General features: G+C 40.1%; 1 protein-coding gene across 2 annotated transcripts; it reads left to right on the top strand.

The window, feature by feature from the left end:
- The first annotated feature begins 23 nt into the window (after positions 1–23).
- On the top strand, positions 24–11808 carry LOC114449998 (SUN domain-containing ossification factor). Of its 2 annotated transcripts, XM_028427884.1 has the most exons (24): positions 25–304; positions 2198–2312; positions 2559–2660; positions 2906–3126; positions 3315–3419; positions 3519–3642; positions 3733–3850; positions 3949–4073; positions 4501–4568; positions 4659–4766; positions 4918–5023; positions 5329–5349; positions 5764–5819; positions 5964–6046; positions 6620–6685; positions 6770–6835; positions 6953–7040; positions 7393–8673; positions 8757–8844; positions 9313–9417; positions 9692–9849; positions 10092–10183; positions 10314–10369; positions 10486–11808. In XM_028427884.1, the coding sequence occupies exons 1-24, from the start codon at positions 240–242 to the stop codon at positions 10936–10938; spliced, it is 3870 nt and encodes a 1289-aa protein (XP_028283685.1). In that variant the 5' UTR covers positions 25–239; the 3' UTR covers positions 10939–11808. The 2 variants fall into 2 exon arrangements, with proteins under 2 accessions (XP_028283686.1, XP_028283685.1); XM_028427885.1 differs by lacking the exon at positions 5329–5349 and having other exon boundaries at positions 24–304.
- Positions 11809–12916: the final 1108 nt, after the last annotated feature.

Below are 12916 nucleotides of genomic sequence, written 5' to 3'. Positions count from 1 at the left end.
GTCCCTGTCTTTTGATTGGCCGTTTGAGCGCTGAGCCGTTTTGACAGTCAGGAGCAGGTTCAGTGTGTGTGGTGGACAACGGTTAGCATCACACTTCTCTCCTGAAACTGCTAACGTCAGCTGTGCTAGCAGGAACCAGCGGCGGAATTTATGTTAATACACATTCGGGGAGCACATTAACTACAAGGATAAGACGTTTCCAAGAGTACGGCGAGGATGTCTGTCCCAGAGGGAGAGGGATGAAGATGACACCACTGTTGTGGCGAATTGTGTCAGTGTGGCTATGTGTAGCTGTAGTCTGTTGGTGAGTTGGATAAATTTGTCCCACTTTTAAATGGTGCTGTTATTTCCTTGGTAAATGTCGAATATAAAAACTACGAGAGTGCCTGGCGAATATTCCACACGGTTAAAATAAGTTACGGTACTTTAGCAAGCTAGCTTTCTAGCCTTAACGCTATGTTGTGATGTGGCACCTGGCTGACTTCTGACTTGTTAGGTTAGTGTTACAAGTTAGCTTGAGTTGCTAACTAGTAACCTAGCTAAGTTTAAAACAAGGTAGCGTTGGCTGATCAAACTGTCCTTAAACGATCTTTCTTCACCTCCTGACCTTTCGCTCCCTGGTGATCTGGCAGAATTTGATACGTTTCCTCAGCAACCTTAGTAAGGTTGGGGAGCCTGTGTGAAGCTTCTGCAGTTAGCTAACTGTGGAGCACAAGTGTAGTTTACCACCGCAAGACTATCAATAAACAAGAATTAATTTGAGCATCAGTGATTGCTAATTGTCACGTCGCATACTGTCGTGGACCTTACGTTAGCCCAACGTTATACAGATTTGGTTCATCAGCCCCTGACAGGATTATCGACATGTCACGTCAGTCATGTCGGTCCCTATGGGAAGCCTGGGATTGTTAGGTCTGTGTAAATCTGTCAGAACTCAGTAAAGCCCTAAGAGAGGGAGCTTATGTGGGATGATTATGGGCTCTGAACCACGATGTCAGAGGATATTCACAAAACACAGCACGCACTGACTGCTGTACTTCAGACAGAGAAGGGAGGGATCTGATGTAATATTTCATCAAGACCTGTGCTGGTGATGTTGGCATGGCCTACGTTTACTAGCATTACTTCAGCTGTGAAACTGTGACCTATCAGTGTTCTACTCTTGGCAAAGTAAAATGTGAAGATGTTTGGTTCTAGTTTAGTTTGTGGAATTGTTGACATTTATAGATCTTCTCACAGCCTTAAACATATCAAACAACAGCTTCTCTTTTCTCACCACTTGTTATTACCAAATGTCTAAGAAGGTGTGTTACATGTTTATAAGTCAAATGAAGTGAAGCCACACAGTCACATGTCACTTCTCAGGCATGTTTCCCAATGACAGTCTGTTGTTGAGAGTGGACACATGTGCATAAACATGTGGGAAAAGTTTTATTCTTTTTTATTTACTCCACTATTGGGCTGTCCACTGCTTCATTTCACACCTGCTCTTCAAGCTTTGTTTAATTCTGTCTAGTACATTAAAAAAAAGATCATATAATCATATAATTATAGGACATAGATACATACAAAAGTGTCCGGCTGTTATGCTCTTTGAAACTGATGTAGATTCCCTTAGTTGATTTAGGCAGTGAAGTTTCCATTCTTGCTCCTTTAGGAGTTAAAATATAACTGATGTTCACTAAGGTGTTTGTGACTAGTCTCACCTCATGTAAGAACAACACAGCAGTTGCGCGAGGTGGGCCAGAGGCCCAGTAAAGTACGTGACCTGGAATCCAGAATATAATTCAGACAATGGCCTGGATTGTTGACAAGTCACTGTTGGAGTGCGGCATTTGAGGAATTTCAAATTATATACACCTTTATTTAATATTTGATTGAGATTATATATATTATATTTTGTTTTCTTCAACAGAAAGAACAGTATATTCTTCTGGCCTTCTCTCCCACATGCAGATAAGATAAATTATAGTGTGATATGGGCTTCACGGTGCACCTGGACTTTCTTCATGTGTCACATAGGGCTTGACTCACTGCTCTCTATAAACAAAAAAATCTTTAGCTAGCTTTGTGTTTTTTAATTTTTCCTCATCGTTCTTTACTGAGCATTTTCTGTAGCAATTATGATGTAATCTTTGTTTAGACAACCTGAATCAGTAGTGTTATTTCACTGATTATTTTTCATTTTGTCTTATAGGCACCCTAGTTGCTATGTCTGTTGCACAGAGTCAGAACAAGAGACTCAGAGGCCCATGGTCTCACAGGACATCAGTTCAGAAGAAGAGCCAGGGGAAAGGTCGAATCATCAAAAGGTACTATCTGTTGTTTGGAACATTAGAACCTACCTCATGGCTCAGATATTTTATTACGGTAGTTGGTCATGTGTATGTTTTAGTGGTTTAATAAACCACACATCAAACTGATTGCCTTGTGGGACGTGTATCAGAAGTACAAAGGTAGCTGTAGTCATGTAAACACAGGTCATTCTGACATTTGTGGATGTGTCATTTGTGTATCTATGTATGTGCTATATGTATTCATATGTTTTTTTTCTTTAGGATGAGGAGAAGAGGGTCTTGCCTCAGTCTATACCTGAAAAGGAGCAGCAGATAGAAGAGGAGCAGATCGCACAAGAAGTTAACACAAAAGAATATTTGGAGGTACAGTATAGTTGGTGCACACTGCACTTGATTTGTAATTTTAAAGTCATGTTGATGCAAAGATTTTAGTATCCTTCAGTTCGAGACCAGAAGAAGCATTTATATGCATCTTATCAGACAATTGTTTATATTGATTGTTCCAGCTGAAGCCTTGAGTGTTTTGTTGATCAGTGCAGCTCTGTTAATGGGCAGAGCTTGTGTTCCATTTTACTCAGCTGCTCAAATCTCTCTCTGTTTTCTGTCAGGCCTTTGAAGTGGAGGATGCTACTGTAGAGATAGAACTAGAAGCAGACAAGCAAATTTCACCACCTGACCAAAGCTCAGTATATCAACATTCTGAAACCTCAGTCACTCAAGATCAGGACTCTGCTTCCCTGCTCCCTTCCCCTGAGTCTCTCTCTGGTTTTTCTGCTGAGAATAATGATGACCCAAACATCCATCACCCTCAAGACAACATCCCAGCAAGGCAAGTTATTAGTACCACAAACCTTTCCTCTGTGTTTTTCTTTTAACACCTTTCGTGTCGGTTATATGTAAAATTACAAACAAAAAAATGTTAACTTGACTTATAACATGTGATTGTTTCAGTTTAGAGCACTCTTTCTGTAAATTGTTTATTTTATTCTTGGATCCTATGTTAAATATATTTTTCAGTGTTTCAAGTGATGCATCATATGCACCTATTTCTGAAGTCACTGATTCTGAGATGCCTCCAGCTGACTGTGAAGAAGAAGAGACCAATCCATATGACAATGATAGGTACAGTTAATCTTATTCAATAGCTCTGTTGGTTGTTCCATTCAGTTAAAACTCTGATAATCTTATAAAGGCAGCAACAACTTTTTGTCATCACTACAGCAGCCCACCAGTGGTTCAGGAGAACACCTCCAATGTTCACATCACAGGTACTAAAACCCATAGCGATCTTGCTCACAGCACACCACATCTGGAACCCAACACATCGCATATGCCGAAAGAGCAGGTAAGGAATTCAGGAACTACATGGACTATTTTACCCTTGGTTAACCAGAGGAGGTGTCCCAGCTTTTGTTTCCTTATTATCTTTTAACAGGACTCAAGCTTCACTGCCAGCATAGACACAGATCCGCCTGTGAACAGCAAAGATCCAGAGGACATCCCTACTTTTGATGAGTGGAAGCGGAAAATGATGGAGGTAGAGAAAGAGAAGAGTAAGTTTGTGATATGTTCAATGTATACCACATATCATCAGACTACAGAAAATAAATAAATACAATTTTCCCCATAAATCTTTTTAATCTCTTCATAGCTTTGTCTACTCACACATCTAACAATGGGGGTTCTCACACTGTGAAAAAGGTCCAAAAGAACTTCAATAACTATGCTTCAGTGGAGTGTGGAGCCAAGATACTTGGTGCTAACCCAGAGGCTAAGGTATACATTTTACATATGCTTTGCTTTCTATTAACCTTACAGAAATACTGTCTGTGTAGTTGGGTGCTGGCACGCTGCCAATAATGCTGCTAATAATGCATCAGAACTTGATTAGCAAAACCTCTTGCTGAAATGGTCTCAGACACATTTGACCACTTATTTTTTGTAGTGTTTTCAGTCTCCTGACAAATGCAAAGACAATATGTTGTCATGGCAGGATATAGAGGCTGTTTTTTAGGGCCCGAGCACTGAGAATCGGTGCAAAGCCCTATTGGAATTGTAACTGTAATTTGCCGACTTTTGAAACGCACATGCAATAATGGCTCAGTGATCAGTTCATGTGCTTTAGCTATTCACTTGTGACCAACATGGAATTTAAAACCTTTTGTAAAAAGGATCTTTTCAAACTACAGATTTTTCATTACAGAGCACTTCAGCCATATTAAAAGAGAACATGGACTTGTACATGCTGAACCCCTGTAGTAACAAAATCTGGTATGTAGTAGCTGTGCATCTTCTGCTTTCTATCCAGAACTGAGACCATTTTTTGTTTCCTTTAAAACGTATGTCTATTTCTCTGCACAGGTTCATTATTGAGCTCTGTGAGCCCATCCAGGTCAAGCAGTTGGATATAGCTAATTTTGAGCTCTTCTCTTCTACTCCTAAAGACTTTCTGGTCTCCATTAGTGATAGGTATGCATCTATATTACTGTATATTGATACAGTATGGTCATATCTCAACATGTCATGTTATCATAATACAAAAGATTGTTAATTATCTTTTAAAATGAAGAGATCTTCTAAAACTGAGCTAAGTATGTGCTTTATAAATGCAATCCTGCAGATATCCAACAAATAAGTGGCTGAAGCTGGGAACTTTTCATGCCAGGGATGAACGTACTGTTCAGAGTTTCCCATTGGATGAGCATCTTTATGCCAAATATGTTAAGGTGAGCACAGGTTAATGTTTTCATTAGTGTCACTGCCTCCATTTTGGAAATTTCAGTGTTGGTGAACACTTTGACTCCTTCCATTTTAGTTTTAGCTGGTCCGTAACAGTCACAAAGTCAGTCTTGTCTGTCAAGTGACTATTATAAGAGTGTATTGTTGGTACTTTCTCCTATATAAAACCATTAGCTAAATACTATGTACATAATGTGACTCCAACATGATGAAGGCTCTAAGTCTTAGAGCCTTCTCCTTGAATGCATGCCTACATGTCCTTAATTTTGTCTTTTTTCCTCCTTTGCTTCAGATGTTCACCAAGTACTTAAAGGTTAGCATGCCCTCTTTGTAGTGTGTGGTATTTTTGGCTGGGTAAGGGAACTGTGTGTGCATTTTGTGTCTTTTATTAAAGTGGTGTGATCAACATCTAACAGAATCAGATCTAACTTGCTATGCTACTTATAATTCATTTAACACATGCTCTTCAAATATGCTCATGTTACATATTAACATTTCATAACTCACAACTTGTCATATAATCAAGCAAATTCTGTCAGATGATGTGACTAATACAGTAACTTTCTGCTGCTCAGCCAATCTGGGTTTAAATCCACAGTATTCATATCACAGGAAAGACAATCACTGCTTTGCTCTTTGTTGTTAATGTAGCCACAGTTGTTTGGAGTGAGTTATAATATTGTGACACACATTTAGTAAAGTGTTTGCATCATTTTTCCATTTTTAGGTAGAGCTGGTCTCACATTTTGGTTCTGAACATTTCTGTCCCCTTAGTCTCATAAGGTATGTAACAGATGAAGCAATGACACAATGCTCTTTAGAGCATGGTTTGATGCTCATGTTCTCATGTTGAGAAGAAGGAACATACATAGAAAGTCTTTCTAGAATAACATGTTTTGACTGAATGATTCAAATGATTTTTTTCAGGGTTTTTGGCACAAGCATGGTAGAGGAGTATGAGGAGATAGCAGATCCATCTGAAAGACCTGATGATCAGGATGATGAATTGGGTCAGTACTTAAATATGTTACTTAGGCCAAAGGTACAGTGAGTGGACTTTTTCTTGTCTTAAGAGACACTCATGTTTCAACACATTACCCAGCAGTTTATGCATACAAACTAATCAATTTCATTTCAACTTTATCTGTGTACCCAGACATGTTTCTGTTTGTTTATTTACTTCTGATACTGCCTCAGGTGTGATTATTTGTAAAAGCATCAGTATTAGAGCTTTAATCGGGCCCGTTCTGACTAACGTAGGAAGTCGGAACAAAGACCGAAACCGTTCGGTCCCCGTCAGGTTCGGGCAAAGATCTTCAGCTCTAATCAGTATATGCACAAATAAGATAGAATGCCATGTATTATTGTGGACAATGTGCTATCTCTGAATAACATTACACTGCTGAGAATCAGTTTATTAGCCACTGTACAATTTGCTCTTTCATCTGCAGTTGCATATTTTTATTTTTTTATTTCATGAGTAATCAAAGATCAATCTTTGGACTTGGTATTGCAGACAAAATGATATTGTAATGCTTCTAAAAGTACTTATAACACATTGACTGTGTTTATTCTGCTTACAGATTATCCCTCTGGATTGTCCCCTGCTGAAGTCAAGTTATCCAAGAATCTGATTGGAACAGCAAAAGGTGACCCAATCATTACAATCACTGTTGCACAGAGTTTTTTTTTTCAGATTACCATCATAACTTTTTTTTACATTTTCTCCTCAGATGCCATTTTTAAGATGGTAAATGATATTGCTGTCAATGTTCTTGGTGGAGGCCAAGATGCTCCAGGTACAGACCACACATCACATCACTCCTCTGCATACTAATTTACTACTGTTTCCTAAAGCTTTATATAAACTTGTGCAGCTAGGTGTGATTAATATTACTTGTCCATTTTTTTTCAAGGTAACCTTTCATCCCAAGAAGTGAATATGACTGAACCATCGCAAGAGTTTGAAATCACCACTAAAACCACCACAGACCTTACCCCAGTGTAAGTACCTGTCGGTTTCTTTTGAAAACATATGCCACATATAGTACAGCTCTACACCCAACAGCTTGGTAAAACAGCTTGTTTTAAGGTGCTGCTAGCATCAAACAGAGGTTAGTCTGATAAGCCACTCACCTACTTGCACATCTCCCTTACACCTCTACTTGAACTATAGGCAAGTTTTCCCCAGTCTCAATAAACTGGTGCTGATGTAAGAAATGATCTGAAATCTGAAATCAAATCTGAAATCAATAAATGTCTTTGTTATATCTTGTCAGAATAAAAAGTGTGTGTGAACTGGAATAACTGCTTTTATGTTGTGCATGCATTTTATTGTCTTTCTTTCTCTCACTAGTCCAGACAGTGAAGAGGTTAAGATTTCACCTGATCCTGAAATCCCTGAAATTGCACCACCTTCTTCAGAGACTGCTGTGCAAGAGGCACCTGCTGCAACTGATGGAAGCAAACAAGAGCTCCCCCCAGTGGAGGAAAACATAGTTGTTCCTCTAGAGGGAGATGATGAAGAACCTATCAGCGCTACAATCATTCTTCTTGACAAAGAAGAGGAGTTGGATGAAGATAAAGAGAAACAGAATGATACTGAGAGACAAAAAGAAAGCCTAATTTGCTGTATTCCTTCACTGTCTTCTTCATGCTCCTGTGCGGCTTCTCTGCAGGAGTATTTCCAGCAACAGTGTTCAGCCTATCTGTCAGAAAGGAGGAAATGCCAAACATTGTACAAGAAGCAAATTATTCCTCCTATCCTGACACCCACTTGGCACCTACCCCTGACCCCATCTGTCTGCCCTGAACCTCAGCAGCGTCCCAGTGATGTACATAAGCCCCATGTAAAAGAACACGTTTCTGAACATGAGCCAGAGAATGAAACATCCAAAGCAGCAGAGAAAACAATAGAATCCATATCTGAACCGCCTCTGCTGGAGCCCAGTCAAACCGTGAACCTCCCCAAACCCAGTGCCACTGATTCATCCCCTGCCAAACATACCACTATTGTGGAAACACCACAGCTGTCTTCTGAGGAACCAGCAAAGGAGCCAGAACCAGAAAAGAGCCAGGATATGCTAGCTGAAGAGAAGCACGTTGAGCCTTCAGCCTCTCTCAGTAGCTCTATATATGTGAAACCCAGTGCCACAGTGGATGATGCATTAGCAGCACCAACAGATGAGAAGCCTAACATTGAGACATTCAAACCAGAAATAAATGACCTCATCCAAACCCAAGACAAGACAGATCAGTCTCAAGGTCTCTTGCCCACAACTTCACCTAATGTAGAACCACACCCTGACCCACCAATTGTACCCGAAAGCAGCACTGACATATCCCACCTGCCAGACACTGTCACAGATCCTGAGCCTTCAGGCAGTCAGGCACCAATCACAGACACGAAACTGGAGGAACTTACAGAAGACCTCACTATATCTTCGGCTCCTTTGCCTACCTCACAGTCGGTCTCGGACATCTACGCAGATCCTCCCAACGACACAGAGCAGAATGGGAACCTGGTGCATGGCTCTAGCCAGAAGGAGTCTGTGTTCATGAGACTCAACAACCGCATTAAGGCCCTGGAGATGAATATGTCATTGAGCGGGCGCTACCTGGAACAGCTTAGTCAAAGGTGAGTTTGGTGCAGTCACACATATATACATATATATTAAAAGGGACATTATGGTGACCTTATCTGCCATCTTTCCATTGAAGGTATCGAAAGCAGATGGAAGAGATGCAGAAGGCCTTCAATAAAACCATCATTAAACTTCAGGACACCTCCAAATTAGCAGAGGAGCAGGTAAATAATTAAAGTATTTGCTTTTGTTTGATTTTGAGATTTTTACCCACTCATACTTGACAGTTCTTATGGCCAGGAACCAAGAGCTGCTTCTGTTCCTGGCCATTTAGATTTATTTTTCCAAAAGCTCTCCAGTTTGGGGTTCAAGTTACACTAATATATTTTCATATTAGTCAAGGCTGTAATAACCTCATGCAATTGATTGTAGTAAACAAATCCAGTGAGGATTATCTTTGCCACTGAACTCATTTGTAAATGTAGCAGCTTCTAGCTCCTTGCTTTGTTTTTACAACCCACAACTTTATAGTAGATTGTTGACGTGGACATGAATACAACTCCAAATGAATGCTTATGCTGCTCTGTATCACAAAAATGCTTAAAATATCAATTATACTACCATTACATGTCAGTTCAGTGACAGGAACTGTGTGCTTAGTCGCCTAATGTGTTGTCCTTCTGCTCCCACAGGACCAGCGTCAAACTGAATCCATTCTGTTGCTGCAGGGCCAGCTGGAGAATGTGACTCAGCTGGTTCTCAACCTGTCTGTCAGAGTCAGCCAGCTGCAGAGTGAGGTAGATACAACACTTCAGGCACAAAGCCTTCATCCATAATATTTTTTTTAGACTCATACCAAAAAATTCTCATCTCTAGACCTTATTAGCATGTAATACAGGTACTATGCCCTCCAGCTGCTGACACATGAAACACTTTTATTTGTTAGTGTACTGGCACTGAATTAAACAATACATAATATTATAGTAGTAGTATTTATATTTTTCTGTCATTGCTGCAGACATTGCTGCTGTTCCATTAATGTAATTCTGTAATGTATGTTCTGTGTTCTAGGTGTCAGACAGGCAGAACTACCTGCTGCTCTCTCTCATGCTGTGTCTGTGTCTTGGCCTTCTGCTGTGTGCCAACCACTGCCGCATCTCTGCTGTTTCGCCAGCCACAGAGCCAGAGCCTCCCATACCCAAGAGCTACACCTACTGCTGTCCTGAAAGGTAGACAGACAAGCACAACATGCCTTCAATGAAAATGACACAGACGAGATTTATCATGTCACGTTGGGAGAAAGGAGGTTATGCACTTCAAATGGACAGAAGTCACAGTGCCTAAAATTACTTCCACTCATTATGCCATTATTGATGTTATCATTATTAAATCACAGAAACAAACATAAATGGTCCTATATCTGTGATTATTGTCATGATAAAGGTACCTAACTAATACTGTTCCTTAATAGGCAGTTCACTTGTTGTGATGAGTCTAGCATGAAGAGGAGTGCATCCTATCCACTTATACACTCTGAGTCATTCCAACTAGCCATCAGCAAAGGTAAGGTCATGTCCAACATCAGGAACTAAGTGGATATAGTAATAAGAATACTAACTTGTGAGAAAGATTGTGTTCAAAATACAGGAAAAGGAGAACATGTTGCAAGTGATCTTCCATCCTTGTGTAACAGGCTCAGAAATGCTACACGCAGAGGAGAGACGGAGCCTTTGTGCAGTTAATAGAAAGGTTTGTCAAATTTGTTTAAGTGCAGAATTTGGGGGTCATATGTATGTATGAAACATGCATTTTATTTAAGCAGACTGCAATCCTCTCCTGTCTCTTCTCTATCTATCTCTTAACAGAAGAGACGTAAGATTAAACCCATGGAGAAAGTGGAGACTCTGAAGCCTTCCTTTCATGCTTCTCAGCTGTGTAACGGTGCCGGCATGTGTAACGGCATGCCTGTCACCACAAACCCCACACCGCTTACAAAAGGATTACTTCAGCCAACCTTTAGAGACTCGCCATCTGAGGGCAGCTCGGAGGGGTCTTCTCATTCAGATGACCCGTCTTTCTGTGGCATCACCACAGCCTGCTCTCGAATCTGTGATGGCCTCCCTCCACCCAAGACCCGGGCGGAGAAACGGGCATTAAGGCGCGGGCGTCCTAAGCCCGGCTGCACGGTGGTGGACTTACTTCATGCTCCTAAAAGGGACAAGAGTGAGCCACTGCCCATTTCTACCATACAAGACATTATAAAGAGGAAAACGGAGCAAAGCTCTGGGACAATTGTGGCTCTCTCAGGTCCTGTCTGACTAAAAAGGAAACTGAACTCCCTCTCACAGACTGCTTGGTTGTTTATTTCTGTAGCCATTGGCAGCTTTAAGCTTCAACATGAAACAATCTATTCATTACTACTGTTAATTTTATTTTCCGTTTTTTGTTCAGTGTTGAGTTCTTGTCAACACTTTTATTTGTTAAATTTCAAATCAAAGAAATGTCTTCCCAGCTTTTCATTAAAGCTTTTCTCTTGAATACATTTAGTCTTGATGATACACAACAACAATTCAGTTATGTATTTAAATATTTTCAATAATTTGTATCTTATATTCTTATATCTTATATATTATAATCTTATATTTAGATGATACATTTGATGAGAAGATACATTTACAGGGGACACTATTTGCTGTGTATCTTTAAAACAAACTTCTTCCCACAGTTTTATTTTTATTGTTTGGTTCTTACACCCAGGAATGTTATGGTCAACCCTCTTTTACTTTAGATTCAAGCTTAATTCATATTCAAAGTTATGCTGCGAATGCTATTAAGATAAAATGAAAATTAATAGCATGGATAGATTTGAGCTTAACCCTTCTTAAAATTAACAGCATCTACTTCACTCTTACACTTAGAGCAGGTCAATGTGTTCCTTCACTCGGCCTCAGGAGTGATGTTCTGCTGTTGACCCTGTGCAGTGAAGGAGAATAATGTTCCTCTGCCGCTACAGTTATTCTCCAGTGAGATAACATGGAAACAGTCTCTGTCATGTTGTGTTGAGCAGCATTTACGTAGCATTTTTGTGCTTGTTCTCAGATACAGTAGGTTCAATTCACATAATCTGAGCAATAATTGATGTGGTCCTACTAGACAATAATAAATAACTGAACTTCTTTTTAAGGTCACAGAATTTGTCAGGTCATGGATTATTGTGTGGCACTGATATTCAAGTCATTGGCCCAGTCATTTTTCACAAATTCTTCTGGTCAATGCTTTATTTGGCAAATCTGGTAACCTTTAAAAAGGTGATAATGTGCTACAGATGAAGCTGTTGGAATAAAGGGCAAACCTGCCTCATATAACGTAAACAGTGCTAACTCAGAAGTATTTATTCATTCTTTCAGTCATTTGCAGTTTAATCATAACAGAGCATAATAATAAAAACACCTGCTCCAGGTAAATCAAAACTGAACTACAGTAGCCTCCCTTACATAAGTAGTTACTCACACTGTCCACCAGGGGGCAGTGGAACATTTGTGAGCTCCTGAGCTGAGCTTGATGATTTTTGATCTGCCATCACATCCATGTGATGAGTCATCTTCACACAGGGTGGAAGCAAATTAGTTCAAGGGCTAATACCGCTCCTCACCATGTGATCTCATTTTGGTTCTGCCACCATTAAGCCAGTCAAACTCACCATCCTAAGGTCCTGTGTTTGTTAGGTTAAATAGAGAATATTCAAGCAAACGTGCTCTGTGTTTTGTAGTGCGTGTTTGAAGTGCATCATGGAACAACAGACTGAAAATGTGTTTGAAGACAGGATCTTTTGATGTGAGGCCTCAACCAAAAGCATTTATCATATTGCGCCAGCTGTGTTTTTCAAGTCGAGAAACTGGATTATTTACTTTGCACCACACTGTCTCGTGCTCTCTGTGGTCAGAGTGCTGCTGGATGTGAGAAATTAGGTTAAAACCTCTTTATTCATCTGACCTGGTTGGATAGCAGGAGCCCTTCGGAGATAAGCGTGCATGGCTGATGCTCTTTTTTTTCCTCTCTCTCTCCCTCTCCATCATTTTGTTAACAGAATTCCTGGGTTTCTCTTTGCCCTGCCTCGTCCCAAAGATTATCTGTAAATGCAGGGCTGCAATCCTCTTTTCCCCAGCGCTCACTGTGTTTTTATCCGAGGTCTGTCATGGACAGGATATTCTCACTTATATGTTGTGTAGTATGTATGCTTTTATTTTGGTGCACAGGTTTAGTCTGTGCTCAGTGGAAACGATTGTCTAAATGAAG

This window comes from Parambassis ranga, chromosome 17, assembly GCF_900634625.1.
Source record: "Parambassis ranga chromosome 17, fParRan2.1, whole genome shotgun sequence".
Taxonomy (NCBI): Eukaryota; Metazoa; Chordata; class Actinopteri; family Ambassidae; genus Parambassis; species Parambassis ranga.
This window is presented reverse-complemented; position numbering and strand designations above follow the sequence as displayed.

Excerpts from the sequence above, each read along its gene's own strand:
- LOC114449998 (XM_028427884.1), top strand. The coding sequence starts at position 240 with ATGAAGATGACACCACTGTTGTGGCGAATTGTGTCAGTGTGGCTATGT. Across the intron at positions 3,851-3,948 it reads GGAGGTAGAGAAAGAGAAGA|CTTTGTCTACTCACACATCT; the intron begins GTAAGTTTGTGA and ends ATCTCTTCATAG. Across the intron at positions 4,767-4,917 it reads CTGGTCTCCATTAGTGATAG|ATATCCAACAAATAAGTGGC; the intron begins GTATGCATCTAT and ends GCAATCCTGCAG.